Source organism: Aspergillus tubingensis (assembly GCF_013340325.1).
Source record: "Aspergillus tubingensis WU-2223L DNA, scaffold_6, whole genome shotgun sequence".
In the NCBI taxonomy this organism is placed as follows: Eukaryota; Fungi; Ascomycota; class Eurotiomycetes; order Eurotiales; family Aspergillaceae; genus Aspergillus; species Aspergillus tubingensis.
In genome coordinates this window covers 1,305,159-1,324,564 of record NW_023336280.1, presented here as the reverse complement: position 1 = coordinate 1,324,564, position 19,406 = coordinate 1,305,159, and the positions used below count along the sequence as shown (strand labels likewise).

The window sequence follows — 19,406 nt, the reverse complement described above, 5'->3', positions numbered from 1 at the left end:
GCACCATCTCCCGCTTCGCTTAGAAGCATTGATCAACTGCAATTTGAACGTAAACTGTGTCACAAGAAGAATACTCTGCAAACTTGAATTTTATCATAGTCTATCATTCTTGCTTTCGTTATTGTATGGCTCTTGCACCTTCAGAGGTCCATCCGACACACTCCCGATGAAGCAATTGGAGCCCTAGATCACGACTTAAAAACACGGCTGACTAGCCAAGAAATGGCCCTCGATCTAATCATGCATGAAGGGCCCTCGCTTAGAGTGGTTAGTATCTGATCACACGCGGTATGGAGTGCAGAACATGAGTGGCCTGCCATGAGGAGGTCCTTGCATTGATGCTCCGTTATCTCTCGTCGCGAGATATCTTGGAAATGGCGTGCCTTGGGTTGGTGGCTGCGAGCTCGCAGCTTGCATCCTTTAAAGCTTCCGATCGCGGCCTACGACGAGGAAAATATTGGGAGTATGCAGATTTCTGTCTACTACTGGCAACATGGCATCTCGAAAGGATGGCAGTCATGAAACTGCCGATCAATTCGATCAGCGGCACTACTCAGACTCTTCGCAAGACCTTCCCTCTCCGAAGGACAAAGCTCAGGTTCATACGCGCCCGTATGAAGATGCGACAGATGCGACCCTTGATAATCCCTTCGCAGACCCTGAGGTTGCGGAGCGCTATGCTCTCATCTATGAGAAAGCGCAGTATGAGTGTCGACATGTCTTTGATCCTACACTTACGTGGACAGCGGAAGAGGAGAAGGCGCTCGTCCGGAAGTTGGACTGGAGGGTGTGTCTATGGGCTGTATGTTAAGGTGAATCTGTTCTGCTTGGAAATATGCTCACTTCAGAGGATAGTGCGTGATGTTCTTTGGACTTCAGGTTGACCGAGGAAACCTTGTACAAGCTGTGTCGGACAATTTGCTGGATGATCTTGGTCTCACCACGAATGGTGAGCGCAACGCTTCTTTTGATTACAAGGTCTCTGACGTGTGCAGACTACAATACCGGAAACACCATTTTCCTTGTTGCCTTCCTTTTAGCCGAGCTGCCTTCACAACTGGTGTCCAAGCAGATTGGCCCCGATCGCTGGATTCCCACGCAGATGACCATATGGTCAATCGTTGCTGCTGCACAGGCTGCTTTGAGTGGGAAGAAATCTTTCTATGCAACGAGAGCATTGTTAGGAATACTCGAGGTATTCAAAATGAACTGAATCCATGGTGCTATATTCTGAAGTCTATAGGGTGGTTTCATTCCCGACATTGTCCTTTGGTTATCCTACTTTTACACAAGCCGAGAGCTTCCAACCCGCTTGAGGTAATTTTCTGTCTCCTCTATCTCAGTCCATTACTGACGGCCATAGTATTTTTTGGACTGCACTATCTTTGACTACTATTATTACCTCTTTCCTCGCATTCGGCATCCTCCACATGCGTGGTGTACAAGGCATGGCTGGCTGGAGGTACGTATCATGTTTTCCTTTCCTTTACAGGTCTAACAGAATCTACAGGTGGCTATTCCTAATCGAAGGACTCATCACTCTTCTTATTGGTCTAAGCTCCTTCTTTCGCATGCCTGCCTCTGCTGTCGACACCAAGAAATGGTTCCGCCCGAAGGGTTGGTTTACAGACCGTGAAGTCAGCATCGTGGTCAACCGGGTTCTGCGCGATGACCCCTCTAAGGGTACGTTTGCTTTACCATTGCTTTGAACATTTGACAATCATTCTCACATTCCTTAGGAGACATGCACAACCGGCAAGCCATAACTCCGCGTCGCCTTTGGAACTCCCTCCGAGATTACGACATCTGGCCGATCTACCTCCTTGGCCTAGTAGTTTATATCCCGCAGACACCAATGACGTCCTACATAACCCTAATTCTCAAGGGTGTGGGGTTTGGCACCGTAAGTGTGACACTTCTACAAAACCAGTATAGCATGCTAACATCAACTTCAAATAGTTCACTACGAACCTTCTCACCATCCCCTATAGCGTCGGCCACATCATCTGCCTATTATTGCTCACCCGTCTCAGCGACTGGCTTAAAGAACGCTCCTTGGTGTCAATGATCCAATCGATATGGACATTACCCTGTGTTATTGCCCTCCGCTTTTGGCCTGGTACAATGACCAACGCATGGGGGACGTATGCTACCGTGACCGTGCTACTCTGCTATCCGTACTGCCACGCTATCCTGGTAGGATGGTGCTCGAAGAACTCTAACAACGTGGGAACACGGACAATCTCAGCAGCACTCTATAACAGTGAGCTGACCCCTTCTGTCTTACTACACTACAAAGTGTGCTTGCTAATAAACTTATGACAACAGTGTGCGTGCAACTCGGCGCCATCATCGGCAACAACATCTACCGGGCGGACGATAAACCCAAATACCATCGCGGAAATTCCGCTCTTATAGGAATTAATATTCTGGCTATATTGCTCTTTATTGGCACGAAGATATACTATATTTATAGAAACAAACACAGGGAGCGCGTGTGGAACGCAATGACCGAAGAGGTAAGTATTGTGTTCCAGGCATTAGCAGAATAGTCAGCTAACTTGCCACATAGGAACGGCAGGATTATCTGCAGAATACAACGGACACAGGAAGTAAGAGGTTGGATTTCCGCTTTGCGCACTAGCATTTTCTGTATAGCCATCGCTTGCAGTGACGAAGAACACATCAGCCAAACCTTACAACAGGGTTAATAGTGATTAGTAGACAAATGAACTTACGTGCCTTCGTGTCCTTATTCAATCAATATAAAAAACTGAGTCGTAGAGAAAAATATCAAACATCCCAAGCCAAACTCTATACTACCATCATATTCCCAGTGTATCCTTCTATGATGCTGTGATGTACAACCCTATGTTGTGGACTTTAGATAAAATTCTGCTATTGTAGGCTATAGTACGTAATTTTGACGTGTTCCACAACCTGGATCGGTAGCTCAGTGGTAGAGCGTAGGATTGCAGATCCCGAGGTCACGCGTTCGAACCGCGTTCGGTCCTTTTTTTGCTTTGTTTGTCTCCATCTATCCATCGGCGGAAATAAATGGCAGATATGTACTAGTTAATGTTTTTATTTATTATTTGATCTTTAAATTTCATTTAATGTCTTTATCTCTCTTTTTGTTGATAAATAAACACTACTATGACAAATTTTACACTTAACTAACCAAATAATAAGGATTCACGGCTCAAATATCTCTAGCAAGAGAAAATAGCCCGCTGAAATACTAAGCTCTTCTCAGCTTCACCTGAGCTCAGCTCAGACTCTCTATTTTTCTAGCACCCTGTCAAAGTTTCGACCTCATCGTTGGGGGAAACTGTGCAAGAATATTTCCATTCTCAGAGACATGACAATCCACATATGGGACGTAGAGGAGTACCAGACACGGCTTCCCGCCCCTGTAGCTAGCTAGGTACGTTCAAAGACGCCAACCTCTCTGTTCGAGTTCGGCCGTGGGAACGCTGCAATAAACCTCTCCTTTCGGAGGTATGACCAAGCACAAAATCCCAGCACCTTCGGTCCATAATCGTCCAATTTATAATAGAGAGTTGTACCTGTAAACGTTGTCCCAATAAATTTATTGCTGTATCATGTGCTCATCGTAACTCCCCCACGTCACTAAAACATTACTGCCTAACAGTAAGTAGTGCTTTACCCCAAGAAAGGACAAGTAAAAGTGAAGCCTGAAGGGAAAATGGAGTTCTTGGCTATAAACAGTAAGTGGTCTAAAGATATCACTCAGAACCCTTACATGTGGATTCAGGGGACTGAGACTGGATTTAGGGCTGCAGCCTGGAGCCTTCAACCTCCACTTGGAGGCATTTTCATCCTCGATCTTCATTCGAACTCGTTCCAATATCTTAATGCAGAAGAGTGAGAGTACTGGACCCTTGGACCCCGGAATTTGTGCTGCCCCACTTGTCTCCGATTGCTCGTTTTCGTATATTTATTACCCAATCGGGCTAACTGAACGACCGAAGGGTATGTAGTTATGCACCGCAGCCTGGTCATAGGGCTGGAGGACTACTATATAAACCCTCATGCGACCTCTATAATATTCCTTAGAAAGTACTGTCATCAGCCCAAGGACAGGGTATATATCACATCATGTATTGTGGTACCAGCCTTTTCGCAACGCTTATTCTAGCAGTCAGCGGCATCACCAGCGCCCTGGACTGCAAATGTGTGAGTTTTCAGACAAACGTTACTTCCAAAACCTAATTTGCATGATAGACTAACTAACACTTTGAATTCCATTACCTCTGCAGTCCCCCTCCGACCCATGCTGGCCATCTGCAGATGAATGGACCTCTCTAAACCAAACTGTATCCGGAAGACTTATCCGAACGGTGCCAGCAGCATCCGTCTGCTATCCTAGAGAGCCCAACTATGACCCAGCAGCTTGCACAGCCGTCCTGGGGAACTGGACTACATCAAAATTCCATTCCTCAGACCCAGTTAGCGTCGATAGCCCGGTCTGGTCCAACAACAGCTGCAATCCGATCTATCCTGATGGAACTAGCATCACGGGAAATGTGCATGCGGAGCAGCAAGGCTGCAGTATTGGCAACTACCCAGTCTATGTGATCAATGCCACCGATGCCAGTCATATCCAGGCTGGGTTGCATTTTGCGAAGGAGTGGAATCTGCGATTGAATATCAAGAATACGGGCCATGGGTCTGAACGCAGTATTAATCATGGGAGTTTGTCGTAAGTTGATCTAATCCAATTTCTAATACATGCTACAGTCTTTGCTAACAGGCGGTAAAGCATCTGGACTCATCACTTGAAGAAGATCGAGTTTCACGAGCACTTCCAGCCTCACCAAAGCAGTGAGGTCGGGTCGTCCGCACAAACTGCGAATCTGACGATGATGGCTGCTACTCTCGGGGCTGGTGTGCAAGACGGTGAACTATTTGCTGCACTTGCTCAATACAATGCTACGGCTGTCGGCGGAACAAATATGGTAGGCAAGAGAATCTCTCGCAAAACTGAGGCAGGACCCCTGACAGAAAATCTAGGACGTCGGAGTCGTGGGCTGGGCGACCGGTGGTGGCCATGGCCTAGCCACAGGCACATACGGCATGGGCGCAGACAACATCATCGAAGCGGAGATAGTCACCCCAGCAGGCGATCTTGTCACCGCAAATGCTTTTCAACACGAGGACCTCTTCTGGGCTATTCGCGGAGGAGGTGGTGGCACCTACGGTGTGATTGTCTCGGTCACCGTCAAGGCGTATCCCATGCCTCTGGTAACCATGATAAACCTTTCTCTTACTTCCAAGAACGCTACCGGTGAGCATGAATGGTATCGACTCGTTGCGAAAGCCCACAGCTATCTTGCTGAGCTTCAGAACAATGGTGTCCATGGATACTACACTATGAGCAGCTCCCCGCAGCTAAACATGAACGGTGCCCTGCTATTGTACAATGCGAGGAACGGCACTGCTGAGAGGCTCCTCCGCCCTTTTCAGAACTTCTTGAAGACCCAAGAGACTATTGCGACCAGCCTGGTTGCGCCAATGATGACGCTGCCGCTTTATGATGTCGTGCAGATGATGCCTGTAGTTGAAACTGTCGGCAAGACGCAGGGTGTGCGGGCATCACGGTTCATCCCACGCCGAGCTGTCAAGGAAGATGTTGAACTCTTGGCCGATACATTTGAAGTCATCATGTCTCGCAACAATTCTGTCGACGTGAGTAGCCCTCATTCTCCCCTTTCCAGTACCCATAAAGATCTCTCAACGCTAAACACTCAACGCAGGGCGTATCCGCTCCTTCGATCTCCGGCACCATGACCGGCAGTGCCACACCAGTCGACAACGCTCTAAACACGGCTTGGAGAGATTCAGTCGTACACCTAATCGTCCAACAGAGCTGGAATGAATCCCTCCCGTCAGCCTTGGCCGAACAGACCATCTACAATATGACGTACGGCAGGGGGTATGCCCTCCGGCAGCTGGCCCCTGATACCGGATGCTACTTTAACGAGGTAAGCGCAGTGTTTATGGATTTACAGATAATGTAAAAGATTCTGTTGGGTGATTAAGGCTAACATGATTCTCGTTATTGTAGGCCAACGTATTTGAGCCAGAGTGGCAGACCTCGTTCTTCGGATCCCATTATCCTCGACTCCATGCGATTAAGAGCACATATGACCCTGAGGGCTTGCTTTGGTGCCGTCATTGTGTTGGGAGTGAGGCGTGGAAGGAGCAGGTGGATGGGAGGTTGTGCCGGGCTTTTTAGGGTGTATATAGAATGATGGCAGTGTACTAAGTAGAAGTGTAGGATTGGTTGTGGTATTTATATATAAAGAGACTTTAACTGATAAGAATTTAACATTGAAAAGTCGGAGTCACTCTTTGACATTTTGACCAAAAACAACTTGTATCCCTTACTATTCAATCTTAGAAGAGCCAATGCTTTCTTCCAAGCATTATCCATTCATAGTGTGAAGTCTAAAAAAAGTCGTCAAATCATTGGCTATCTTAAGATGTTGAACTCCAACCGAAGTGAATACTATTGGGAGAGTGATAAACTATTATAATTGCCATATATTCAACGATTAGTCAGTGTGGCCGAGTGGTTAAGGCGATAGACTAGAAATCTATTGGGTTCGCCCGCACAGGTTCGAGTCCTGTCGCTGACGTTTCTTTTTTGTTTTTCTTTTTTTGCTTCCCGCCTTATCCATAAATCACAATGAATATCTGTATATTGCAAATCAGTCATCCTTTCGGATGTTTTGTGTGGGTGTATTTGTTTCTGAATCCATTATTTTACCGTGATATTGGTCAGTTGAGTGATTCCAATTGGTAGCATAAACCACAGATACTAGTACCCAGTCACTCAATGAACATGTATCCTTTGCGCCAACAACCATGAAGATGATGTGGTACAATTATATAATGCAAGTGCTTTTATTTTGATTAAGGTTATATCTCTACTACCAGGCCTTAACAATGCACTCCACCATGCTAATCGCTATCACGCCTATACCTATTGAGTGAAATTTGAACCGATTAGTTGTGTTGGTGATCCCGCAGCCGCAGTAGCTCATCTCAACCGACAAAACAAGCGTACTATTCAGTACCCTTTGAAAGCATGAAGCATCGCAAAGCAGCAGACATGGAATTAGTCAATTACCAACCAGAAATAATGGCACAAGTTAAATATTCTACAAGAGTTTGCCAAAATCAACTCAGCCTCCGCCGTCGCCATTTTAAAAAGAGAGGCCAGACATCCAATCAACCGCTCCGATGGCGTCAGCAACGAGCTCTCTCTCGCAACCCTTTAGCGCAGGAACACCACGCGTCGTCCTTGATTCCCCCTCACTATACACTCAATTGACCAATAACTGAAACCAACAACATTAAGATACCCGTGTATAACCCCCGCTACTAGTACAAAGTAGTTATGCCAAATGCCCCTCATCGTCCCATCCAAATAAACCTTACCCGGATCGACAATTCCAACCACCTTCTAGACACTTATAATACCACAACCCCCATCCTCTTCATGAACAAAGAAATACACTCAACCCAGAACCAAAAATGACAATCAGAATTCTTCATCCCCAAACGCCCACAACCCTCTCTCCACCACCCACCATGCCACCCTCATCCCGCCCCAACATCGTCTTCATTATGGCCGACGACCACGCCTCCAAAGCCATCAGCGCCTACAACACCAACATCAACCACACCCCCAACATCGACCGACTCTACCACGACGGCATGAAATTCAACCACTGCTACGTGACCAACTCCATCTGCACTCCCAGCCGCGCCACCATCCTTACAGGCACCCACAACCACGTGAACGGGGTCATGACCCTGGACAGCAAGATCAACAAACACCTGCCTAATGTCGCCAAGCACCTACGCACCGGCGGCTACCAGACCGCCATGATCGGTAAATGGCATCTAGGCGAGGGGGAGGACCATGAACCTACGGGCTTTGACTACTGGAGCGTGGTGCCAGGACAGGGGAGGTATTTTGATCCAGAATTCATTGAGATGGGCGGGAAGAAGGTGGTTGAGCCGGGGTATGCGACGGATGTAATTACGGATAAGTGTTTGGGGTGGTTGAAGAATAGAAGCAATGGGGATGGGGAGAAGAAGCCGTTCTTCCTCATGTGTCATCATAAGGCACCACACCGGTCATGGGAGTGTCATCCTGCTCATCGGGGACTGTATCAAGAGGATGTGGTGATGCCGGATACCTTTGATGATGATTACAAGAACCGGGCAAAGGCTGCGGAGGTAGCTAAGATGCGGATTGAGAGTGACATCACGTACTTCGATTTGGGGCTGGTGCAGCCTGAGGGAGGCGCTGAGGTAGGGGAGCTGTTTGGGAGTCGGTCCACCGATAGGAAGATTCCGAATGTGTCTGATGCGGATATCGACGGGTTTCGATTGATTGATAAGGATACGGCGGAGGTGTTTACGTTCAAGAGTAATGAGGAGCTGCGCCGGTTCAAGTATCAGCGGTATTTGAAGCGGTATTTGCGGACGATTCATTCGATTGATGAGAATGTGGGGAGGTTATTGAATTATCTGGATGAGGAGGGGTTGGCGGAGAATACGGTGGTTATTTATACCTCCGATCAGGGGTTCTTCCTGGGTGAGCATGGCTGGTTCGATAAGCGGTTCATGTATGAGGAGTCCTTCCAGATGCCGTTTCTGATTAGGTACCCCAAGCTTATCAAGCCGGGATCGGTCTGCGATGATATTATCTCTAATGTGGACTTCGCGGCGACTTGGTTGGATCTTGCTGGGCTGCGGATTCCCTCGTACATGCAGGGAGTGTCGTTTGCTCCGCTGCTTAAGGGGAAGACGCCGGCGGATTGGAAGCAGGTTGCGTACCATCGGTATTGGATGCATCGGGATCCTATTCATAATGCGTATGCTCATTATGGGGTCCGCAATCAGCGCTATAAGCTGATTTATTGGTATGCGGAGGATTTTGACTTGCCGGGAACGCAGGAGGGTGGGCAGCCGAAGGAGTGGGAGTTGTTTGATTGCGAGAAGGATCCTCTTGAGTTGTTTAATGTGTATCACGACGCTAAGTATGCGGATGTGGTGGTTGAGTTGACGAGGCTGTTGGATGAGACGATGCTGGAGATTGGGGACACCCCGGTGCATTAAGGGATGTGTATAGTACGTATAGTTAAGTGGGTTAGACAATATTCAGGTAGAGTAGAAGAGGCGCCTAAAAATTGTGTATGGAGTGAGTAGGAAGTGCGAAATAGAGAGCATAGAGTGACTTCAGGATTAAGCCATGTATAATTCTATAAGTCTAACAGTATAGTAAAAGGATAATAACAACATGATTCCATGTTGAAGAGGTGCATCATAACAATGACTTCATTCTATCACAACGCCCTCGAGGATTCGAAGCCGTGGCGTTGGAATGAAAAACGGACTGAGATGAGTTATTGAGAAGTCGAATGCTGCTGCTTCAGTCTCCCCTTTACACATTATTGTTGTGCTGATTAACGAGTTATTCCAACCTACTGCGTCGTTGATACCGTCGGAAATGTTCGTGGTTGCCACCTTATTTTAAACGTACACTGTAAGCTAAATCTGTTATCATACATTTGCGACCAACAATGCTGGCAATAATGCGAATTCAGCGCGGCTTTGCACGTTCATGTCACACCCTGGTTGTTGGGAGTAGACTATGTCGCTCAAATGCCACTATTCAACACATTGGGAGAAGATACCGTTAAGCTAAAGTGCATTTCCTGCTTCTCCGTATAAGGGGCCCCAGGATCATACCACCCACAGCTCCCTAGGCCAGTCCCACCATAGCCAAGACTTTTACAGGCTAGGCAGGAACGAGTACGCGCCAGCTAACTCTTGGTACTGTGTAGCTAACAACCTGCACGTTTCACCGCCTATTTTTCTGTGATGGTGTTGACTCTTCACTCAAGGACGTTGTCTCGCATGCAGACGTCCAAGAGCTTCTCGCTTCGCTGGTAATATACGGAAATCACCAAAGAAGAAATAATTTTTCGAGATTGTATATGAATTAATCTTTACTTCGACTGTACCCTAGATTATTCCCGATTTCACGTTTCGAAATACGAATATACGAAAAAACCTGTATATTGCCCCCCCAGATGGCGCTGCATCGGACAAGACCAAGTCCGAGACTGAGTAGTGCCTCTATAGCCGACGATAGTGGACGGGGCATGTTACACACCCCCTAGAACCCCCCGGAAGCAGATGGCTTGCGAATCCCGTTCTGCCAAGAAAGACAGATAAGTTAAGCTCATTTACGGGTGGATAATTGTGCTTGACTCTGATAATAGTCTTAGAATCCCGCGAATACCACCAGCCTTGAATCTCTTAGCTATCTTAGACCTGCTCCACTCCGGTGTTCCCCTGCAACTCAAGAATCTGTAAAGGATGCATTCTGCTTCGTGGAAAAACCTTTGTCGATGGACTCCGTGTCTAAAGCAGTTCGCTCTTGCAGGCCCTACGGGTTGATCGACACAGCCCCTTCGCTTGGATGATAGGACACGAACCAGTGATGTAAGATGTATTAGCCACAGATGTATAATGATGCTCGACAGAGTGCAGTGATTAGCTCCAGCAAGACGGATCGTATCAATTTACTGGCGGTTGAGACCGCCCGGAGTTCGACTACACTTAATATCGCGGATTTCTTGGCAGGAAGAAGTCCAGTCCAGAGCTGACCTCGACACGGGTGAGAATATGTGACAAATTAACTGATATTAGGACGCAGATATTGGTTTCCATGCCATGGACAGCATCACTTTGTTCCAACCAGTGTGATCCCTTGGAAGTACAACGGGGTTGAGGTTTCACACTTCCATGGATCCAGGTTAGGGTTGGTGCCGACCCACTGCGGGCCCGGAAGATGAAGAAATTGAAGGTGAGAATAGAAAGATTCCTGCGACGCCACAGCCCACAATATCATCCCACTGCATTGCATTACCCCATGGGCTTGTAAGACATGAGATGGTCGGCTATCGGAGAAGCTGGCATGATCGCGTATCGGAAGAATGTCTGCGTTCGTGTGCACAATATTCCTTAAATTTATCCGATGATCAGCCGAGGAACCAGGGTCGAACCCCTGAAAGGAATGTCGCCGAAAGGATCAGCCATATTGATTCGCGGACCCTGTAAATGCCCTAAAGGGTCTCTGCCAGCGTCTCGATAGTGGGATCGGCAGTGGCAGTTTCTAGTCTCGTCAGTGCGGTCTTTTCCGACCGATCCGTAGTGTTGGTGGGTCCCAAAGCAGTCTATATCGATATCATCACCAAATTCCAAGGACCATCGGATGGCGAGGAATATGCATTGGCATTGAGAATTGCCGAGATGATACATGCTCTGCCGGTGCATCCACCAAGAATGTTGCGACAGAGTGAAACAGCGTGGATAAGCTGGATGGGGCAGATGGAGGAAGAGAGCAAGACACGGCATCAGCAGTGGAGATGCCGAGCAGTGCCGAGAGCCGCCGATGCTTCGACCTTCAGCCCAAGCGTCAATCAATGCCTTCTTGGGGCGAAGTTGGCCGGACTGTAAGCCCGTTAGCGTTTGGGATACGCCGGATGACACGAACCTTGGTGCTTACCAATGCTGCGATGCATGCAGTGCCGGCGGTATCCCTGGCTGAAGCGCCCATCGCCGTTAGAGATTGATACCCGGGTGGATCGGAGGGTCTCCTTGGTCTTTCCACCAATAATGGGGGTATCTCACTGCCTTGTTCAGGAACAGAAGCTTAGCATGATTCAGTATTTCACGTATAAAACTCTCCAGGACTTCCGTCGTTGAGATGCTCTATCCAACAACACCTCACTCTTCCACTCCTTCTCCTTTCTTTCTGTTGACCAGACCCCGTCCATTCTTTTGATCGAAACCTGTTCTGTTGACCAGAACCTATTCAAACAATCACCATGCACTCCTACCAGCTTCTTGGCCTGGCCGCTGTCGGCTCCCTCGTCTCTGCCGCTCCCGCTCCCTCTCGCGTCTCTGAGTTCGCTAAGAAGGCCTCCACCTGCACTTTCACCTCTGCCTCTGAGGCCAGCGAGAGCATCTCCAGCTGCTCCGATGTTGTCCTGAGCGGCATCGAGGTCCCCGCTGGCGAGACCCTCGACCTGTCCGACGCTGCTGATGGCTCCACCGTATGTATTTCTCAGCCGTCTCTCATCTTCGCCAATACGCTAACATCACCTAGATCACCTTCGAAGGTACCACTTCTTTCGGCTACAAGGAATGGAAGGGTCCCCTGATCCGCTTCGGTGGTAAGGACCTGACTGTCACCATGGCTGACGGCGCTGTCATCGACGGTGACGGTTCCCGCTGGTGGGACAGCAAGGGCACCAACGGTGGCAAGACCAAGCCCAAGTTCATGTACATCCACGATGTTGAGGACTCCACCTTCAAGGGCATCAACGTCAAGAACACCCCCGTCCAGGCCATCAGTGTCCAGGCTACCAATGTCCACCTGAACGACTTCACCATCGACAACTCCGACGGTGATGACAACGGTGGCCACAACACCGACGGTTTCGACATCAGCGAGTCCACTGGTGTCTACATCAGCGGTGCTACCGTCAAGAACCAGGACGACTGCATTGCCATCAACTCTGGCGAGGTACGATATCCTCACCACCACAACCATCCAATGAATGCATTTCACTAACAATAAATCTGCAGAGCATCTCTTTCACTGGCGGTACCTGCTCCGGTGGCCACGGTCTCTCCATCGGATCCGTCGGTGGCCGTGATGACAACACCGTCAAGAACGTGACCATCTCCGACTCCACCGTCAGCGACTCTGCCAACGGTGTCCGCATCAAGACCATCTACAAGGAGACCGGTGATGTCAGCGAGATCACCTACTCCAACATCCAGCTCTCCGGCATCACCAAGTACGGTATCGTCATCGAGCAGGACTACGAGAACGGCTCCCCCACCGGCACCCCCTCCACTGGTATCCCCATCACCGATGTCACCGTTGACGGTATCACCGGTACTCTTGAGGACGACGCCACCCAGGTCTACATCCTCTGCGGTGACGGCTCTTGCTCCGACTGGACCTGGTCCGGTGTTGACCTCTCTGGTGGAAAGGCCAGCGATGACTGCGAGAACGTTCCTTCCGGTGCTTCTTGCTAAATTACTCGCTTTGGAGGTGAGGCAAGACGGCGTCCCTAGGATGTCTGGTTGTATATATTGATCCACTTGACATGTACTAGTTAGGTGGGATTACTGCCATAGTGTTAGTGAATAATGGAGCTTTGCTCGATACATGAATTCTTGAAGACACGAATAGTTTGGTAGAGGTAATGGCCTTGGCATTAGTTAATACCTGGCGATGAAGTATTTCGCGAGGTGAATTTGAGCGAGCAATCCCAGCTATATAAGCCGTCATTCATCGCGCTCTAAACTCTCTCTTTCTTATATCTTCCAAATTAAGAACTACGCTTCCCCTTAGAACAAGGTCCTTCTCTGTCAATGTCAGATTTCGAAAGTACAATCCGCTATATCTTGGTCACCTCATGATAAGCTATGATAGCACGTTTGAGCAGTGTGCAGCAAGGAAACCTCAAGGTAGAAATCCATGATATACTGCCAAAGGCCGACAGCATTTCTATATGAATGTCGTCCTCCGCGGTCTAGAGATTCAAAATTTTAACTTGACGTTCGTAGTCCACAACGGGTAATATCCTAGTGCTGTTGCCCTGAAAAACAATATCGTATCGAAACGTTGGACGGACAAAGAGAGTCCACTTACGGCCACGGACCACGAAGAGAATACAGTGGAAGCAAGTCATTATACGGATGAAGATTACACAAATGTGAACTGTCTGCAGAAGCAATTATCCGAGGTACAGGCCGTGGTCAGAGCCGAGCAAAAAATCTTTCGACTTGATACCCAGAGACTAACGCACGATAATTATATGCTCATCCCAATACTTCAGTCGGAATATATCAAGAAGCCCCATGTGAGTTCGATCTACAATGTTAAGAGAAATCATATGGATGACTATATGAAAGCCCGAAAGACAGACTAGCTCCGGCAACTTTTGGATGGATGATGTGCTGACCCCAAAGCAGAAGATCGAGCTGAAGCGGAAGTCTACCAAATATGACCCGTCTGAAAACTACTGGAGGATTGTCTGTATCAACATGGCCCTCCATCTTGCCAAGAGGAAGGAGGCTCCCGTTGACCCAGTGATGCGGCCAAGCGACCTATAAAGGCGAAGAGGCTTGAGAATCTTGCTACACCAACGAAGTATTTCCACTGCAATCACTTCAACAATGTCTCAATCCACATTCTTCTTGAACATGCACTGGCACAGAGTAACTCGGATATTTCCGCAGAACAACCCCCATTCTCCGCATCCTTCATAGTGGACAGTGATACGGGAGATCAGCGGAGGGTCCAATGCCAACTTATAGGGCTGCTGCTTACCGATAATCAGCGCAATAAAGACCTTTATCGAGATACCACCTGCTGGTGGACGAGATTTTAAGCGCAGCTGCTATTCCGTGGTGCATCATCGGGCCCGTCAGAGGCAATGCTAGCCTATCACCGGATTAAAACGCAACCCATGCTATGTGCTTGGTCAATATCTGTGACATCATCCGCGGTGAAAGTGTCCTGTCTAGGCCTGGCGAGTACTCGGAGCGTTATTCTTATCGACTACATGATCAAACTGCTAAGCCTCTTTATGGAAACCCACCAAGTAGCCGGCTTCATGCAAGAGAAGCCCACCACAACACAATCGCACCTTCAGGCGAGGCATTGAAAGCGCCCGGACACTAATGATCACATCATACCGGACATGGGAAAGCTGGCATGAACCCCGGGCAGTCAAGGCATGGTGCGCAAAGACAAAAAGCGAGTATGACCCACTGTACCCCAAAATGCCGACATACTCCAGTCCCGTCTATTTGTCGCCGCCGCCGCCTACTACGCCTACTAATACTACAACCACAACTACAACCACAACTACAACCACAACTGCTACCACAACTACAACTACTTAAGGACCACGGCACTGGTGCCGCTGGCCGAGGAGGAGGCCAAGGAGGAGGAAGAGGAGGAAGAGGAGGAAGACGAGGAAGAGGAGGAAGAGGCCGAGGAATCGTTTGAGATTACAGTCTTTGACGAGGCACATGCTGCGGAACCCGACCTCTAGCCTATCCCTTGCGCTGCAGAGGAGTATATCCAAATATTGGGGTTCTAACAATAAAGATATCCTATTTATGCAGTTGGAGTTGGATAGAAACTTCATTGCTTCATATACAACGGGTAAAACATCACCATCTGACTAGCTCGACAGGACAGAATAAAGGCTGTATCGCACAGAAACGGGCAGACTCTACGTTTACTGGACCTTCTCAGTAAATTGCTCATAGTTCTCGGTTGAAGATGGATATGCTCAACTATGCACACACTGTACATCCTGCCAAGTTGCACCGGCGCAAGTTTATGTGTCGGATCAAAACCCAGAGGTATTTGGAAGCCAAGGTCGAGCTTCATTAATGGGAAATGAATTACTTCTGGCGGTTTTGAACGTTATCCACGGATGGGAAATTGAATTCCACGCTCTCGAGGTTCAAGGCCCCGAAGAAGAAGGAATTTGGTGCTAACGCCAGAATTCAGAATCAGATGTCACCAAGCGGCATCCCGAAATGTTCGCCTTTGTTTTCCTACAATACTTGTCTGAAGTGTGGAACATGGCCGCAGCACGCACAGTCACCGCTGCCGATCGATCCGCGATGGATAGGGCGCTGAATATATACCAAGGGAACATGCCTTACTATATTCTTCTAACTATTTGGTATAATGGCATGTTCCCTGGACCTGACATGCCTATGCAAGGAGGATCACCTGTTTTTGCTGTTAGAAATTACTGGGCTATATATCAGGCAGTCTGGTTGATGAATGCTTCTCTTGGTGAGTAGGTGACCACTCCGATATAAAATATCTAATTGTATGATGCCTGGGTATATGCAATCATATATGATATAAGTAATTTATTGCATATCCGCGGCTAATGGTGGAAACGCGACTTTACAGTCCGTAACGAGATTCGTTCTAATTGTATTCCTAAGGGACTAACTGTGTGGATTAAAGATAGTGGCTAATACTATTACCCAGTCTACAAAGGCTTCTATGTTTTAGGCGGTGATGCAGCTCGTGTTAACCGTGAGCAGTTACTTAATTATAAAGATAAGCTGGCAGATTAATTTGTATACAGATCAGTGCTGGTCGGAGCTAGAGCGCAGTTTGAATGTCCTGTTTTTATCTACCAGACTTATACCAATGCATGGACTGCTATTATTATACTAAACATAACTGACACCCGCACACCTGTTGCCAACCCCATAATCATCAATCCGCCGGCGATTCTGGACCAATAATAAAGACAGGCGGGAATACACGCAGTGGAAATCCCACAACCCGGTGCTCTTCGACGACGTCGACCGCATATGTCGTGTTCTCAGGGCCTCGAAGAGTGCCCCCTCACTTACTCGAACAGTGGGCAGCAAAGCTTGGTGGTGTGAGTAACGAATTGAAGGTTCTAGATTATTTCGGGACTCCTAGCTTCACATCAGGGAGCAGAATCGCAAGTACAAAGATGATATAGACTGATACAGGCTTCCCGCTACTCAGAAGATACATAAGTTATATTATGGGGGCTCGACAGGATAGCTGTCAGAGGCGAGATAGAAAGCCCAGAGTCATGAAACATCTTATACATCAGTACTTATCCGTGGTCAACGCCAGATAAGCCACTGCAATGATCACGCTCCTGCTCACCTTATAAATGACTGGAGAAGTCCCATAGCCTATCACTGACTTCAAACCAGGCACAGGTGGCCTCAAACGCTTGGTGTTCACAAAAATTGCGGGCCATGCTACTGGTTCTTCGTGAAAAAGTCCTACTAAGAAGGGAGAGGCCAAGAGAGAGGACACATATCCCAGGTGAGGGAGTATATATGAGTGCGACACTGATAGAAGAGGGGCTAGACCATGCCAATCTTCACGTTGTGTTGAGCTCCAAGGAGTGCAGTAACATGGCCATATGGTTTGTAACGGAGTGAGAGAGTTGCATGATCCTACTCAAGGGTTATTCAGTCAACTTAGCGGACATCAACCCACCTCTGTGCAAAGGTAGTCACCCGGCAGCCAAATAATTGCATGGTCTTAGTCATGAGCTACCTTATAAGCTCAGCCGGGCTTAATCTCCAGGGACTTTGCCACAATTTGCACCTCTTCTCCCCGGCCACCTCCGGGGCTATACAGAAATAGGCCGTTAAGCGGGCGCTCCGCGTGGGTCAGAAACGAACTGTTTTTGTCAAGTTCACCGTTGGGAACTTCCAGTACTTTGTCATAAATAAGGTGCGGGGGACTACATAGAATATTGGCTGTAGACAATAAAGAGACATATATTCCCACATCTTTACGTTGATTTCTAATTCAAGTTGTTTTATATTAGCTGAAATTGTACCATTTGTATCCTAGTACAATGTTTGTACGCGAATTAGTCTCATCACCAACCGGAAATAAACTTTCTAACCACATCTACTCGATCGTCTTAGGCGGGGAATGGAACAAATAGTATACTAGAGTGTCTACCGCTCAAAGACGTGAATCTAATATTGTACTGAATGCCGAGACTACATAGTCAGGGGAAAGACCAAAGGATGGAGTGGGCAAATATACGAATGGTAGATATGGCAAGAAACGCGTGTCTTGAATACCTTCTCAAAGTAAAATTCGATTTTATTCTTGGGAAACCAGTCTCCATCTAGAATGTGGATTCAAGTTCCGTCATCCTATCTGCTGTCATCTCCGCTCTGCTTGCTTTGGTAAACTGACCAAAAGACTACGGGAGAATTGGCAGCACACCGGCATTCTCATATGCACGCATGGTGTTAAGCCACGACTGGTAGGTATCATCGCTGTGGTTCCAACCAAACTGACGTGCTTTCACGACCGTAGTGATAAAGGGTTTCATGTTGGGCGCGGGTGTGATATACCAGTTCATGAGCTGGAAGGCGTCCAGCTGGAACGCCTCCGGATCGCCACCGTACTTGGCGACAATGCGCTCCCATACCGGCTTCTTGTCTTGAGCCCACTCGGCCAGATCAAATGGTTGTGTTGCCTCAGTAGGGGCCTCAAACTTGTCCATTGGAACCTTGAAGTATCTGGCTAGCAAATGCCAGAGGAACTTCCAGACGATCACATCCCCATCATCATGGTTAATGGCCTCATTCTTGCAGTGGGGCTGGGTAGCTGCCCAGATAGTAAGGTTGGCAATTCCAGGGGCGGACGATTGTTTCTCGACGCGGTGGTAGCTTTGCAGATTACCGGGCCAGCGTGGTGCGTCACCGAGCTCTCGACAGATCAGGAAGTATTGGGCTAGTGGGAGAGTTTCGTTGATTCCGAGGTCTGCCGTATTGAAAAAAGAGATTAGAATGTTAGCAATGGAAGCGAAAGGCGATAGAAGGGGGTTAATGCGTACATTGACAGCTGTAGCCGATGATGGCCCCGGGGCGAATGATGTTGTAGCTCCAGGCGTTGCGGCGCTTTTGAACAGCAAAAAGGTCATCTTCCTGCTCGTAGTAGAAGATGTTCTCTGGGCCTTCATAGCGAGGCATGTCTTCCAATAAGGGGGTTGTAATGTCCCTGTATTGGAACCCGTAATGCTGGCCAACAGTCAGAAGATATCATATGTACTGAGACCGAAGAGATTTGACATATCTTGCTTACCTTGGCTCCGGTTTGTAACACCACACGCTGCAGCTTAGGACAGGCAAGGTCCACCACTTCGATGAAGGTACGGAAAAGGGGACCATTCTTTTTGTACAGTACCGAAAAGTCATTGTTGTGGATGTACGAGGTGAAAAAAGCATGGGTAACGTCCTTGCACAGCTCCTTGATCTTCTCGACGATGGCTTCGGCCGGCGCAAGGAAGTCGATGGCGACGAATCGCACCCTTGGGTCGGTGTAAACGGTCTTGAGAGGACTTCTCGACGTGATGATTATCTCCGCCCTTAGGTAGTGGTGAGTAGGCGTGGCCTGCAGAGAACATGGGAGGGGGGATTAAATGACATACCACTCATTGGCGGGCTGCTTGATTAGATAGTCGACAATGGCACTGCCACTGATGCCGTTAACACCGGCAACAAAGGCGACTTTGCTGGCCAAGGGCCGGATGCCATAGATGTTGCTCATGGTAATGGAGAATCCGTTGGATATGAGGGACATCAGAACTTTCGGAGGGTGTACTTGGACCTTTATAACCCTCTCGCTCCCCTCACCACCCTGGAGCTTGCCAACGAATTGTCATACAGGGATTGCTGCAACATTTTTCATAGTATAAGATGGAGTCCAGTAC

The 19,406-nt window shown here is 48.2% G+C and overlaps 6 protein-coding genes and 2 non-coding genes across 8 annotated transcripts; 7 read left to right on the top strand and 1 right to left on the bottom strand.

Moving 5' to 3' along the window:
- Positions 1–493: 493 nt before the first annotated feature.
- AtWU_04202 (allantoate permease) lies at positions 494–2,644 on the top strand (the record flags this gene model as incomplete). The annotated part of the gene is made up of 10 exons (XM_035499313.1): positions 494–802; positions 856–949; positions 996–1,195; positions 1,244–1,317; positions 1,364–1,462; positions 1,511–1,683; positions 1,740–1,903; positions 1,960–2,263; positions 2,329–2,519; positions 2,573–2,644. 10 exons carry the CDS (start codon positions 494–496, stop codon positions 2,642–2,644), a joined length of 1,680 nt encoding a protein of 559 aa, XP_035355206.1.
- A 298-nt stretch (positions 2,645–2,942) lies between these two features.
- Positions 2,943–3,014, top strand: AtWU_t105. Its single transcript has one exon. It is a non-coding gene; the product is annotated as a tRNA-Cys (tRNA).
- Positions 3,015–4,122: 1,108 nt separating this feature from the next.
- Positions 4,123–6,262, top strand: AtWU_04201 (FAD binding domain protein; the record flags this gene model as incomplete). The annotated part of the gene is made up of 6 exons (XM_035499312.1): positions 4,123–4,200; positions 4,284–4,726; positions 4,787–4,982; positions 5,038–5,712; positions 5,781–6,008; positions 6,092–6,262. 6 exons carry the CDS (start codon positions 4,123–4,125, stop codon positions 6,260–6,262), a joined length of 1,791 nt encoding a protein of 596 aa, XP_035355205.1.
- A 322-nt stretch (positions 6,263–6,584) lies between these two features.
- On the top strand, positions 6,585–6,665 carry AtWU_t104. The gene has a single exon. It is a non-coding gene; the product is annotated as a tRNA-Ser (tRNA).
- Positions 6,666–7,623: 958 nt separating this feature from the next.
- Positions 7,624–9,162, top strand: AtWU_04200 (sulfatase family protein; the record flags this gene model as incomplete). Its single annotated transcript, XM_035499311.1, has 1 exon — positions 7,624–9,162. One exon carries the CDS (start codon positions 7,624–7,626, stop codon positions 9,160–9,162), a length of 1,539 nt encoding a protein of 512 aa, XP_035355204.1.
- Positions 9,163–11,942: 2,780 nt separating this feature from the next.
- On the top strand, positions 11,943–13,164 carry AtWU_04199 (glycoside hydrolase family 28 protein; the record flags this gene model as incomplete). The annotated part of the gene is made up of 3 exons (XM_035499310.1): positions 11,943–12,170; positions 12,224–12,643; positions 12,706–13,164. 3 exons carry the CDS (start codon positions 11,943–11,945, stop codon positions 13,162–13,164), a joined length of 1,107 nt encoding a protein of 368 aa, XP_035355203.1.
- Positions 13,165–14,817: 1,653 nt separating this feature from the next.
- On the top strand, positions 14,818–15,194 carry AtWU_04198 (polygalacturonase; the record flags this gene model as incomplete). The annotated part of the gene is made up of 2 exons (XM_035499309.1): positions 14,818–14,876; positions 15,044–15,194. The coding sequence occupies 2 exons, from the start codon at positions 14,818–14,820 to the stop codon at positions 15,192–15,194; spliced, it is 210 nt and encodes a 69-aa protein (XP_035355202.1).
- Positions 15,195–17,891: 2,697 nt separating this feature from the next.
- Positions 17,892–19,243, bottom strand: AtWU_04197 (SDR family oxidoreductase; the record flags this gene model as incomplete). The annotated part of the gene is made up of 4 exons (XM_035499308.1): positions 17,892–18,457; positions 18,531–18,714; positions 18,779–19,061; positions 19,125–19,243. The coding sequence occupies 4 exons, from the start codon at positions 19,241–19,243 to the stop codon at positions 17,892–17,894; spliced, it is 1,152 nt and encodes a 383-aa protein (XP_035355201.1).
- Between the last annotated feature and the right edge of the window lie 163 nt (positions 19,244–19,406).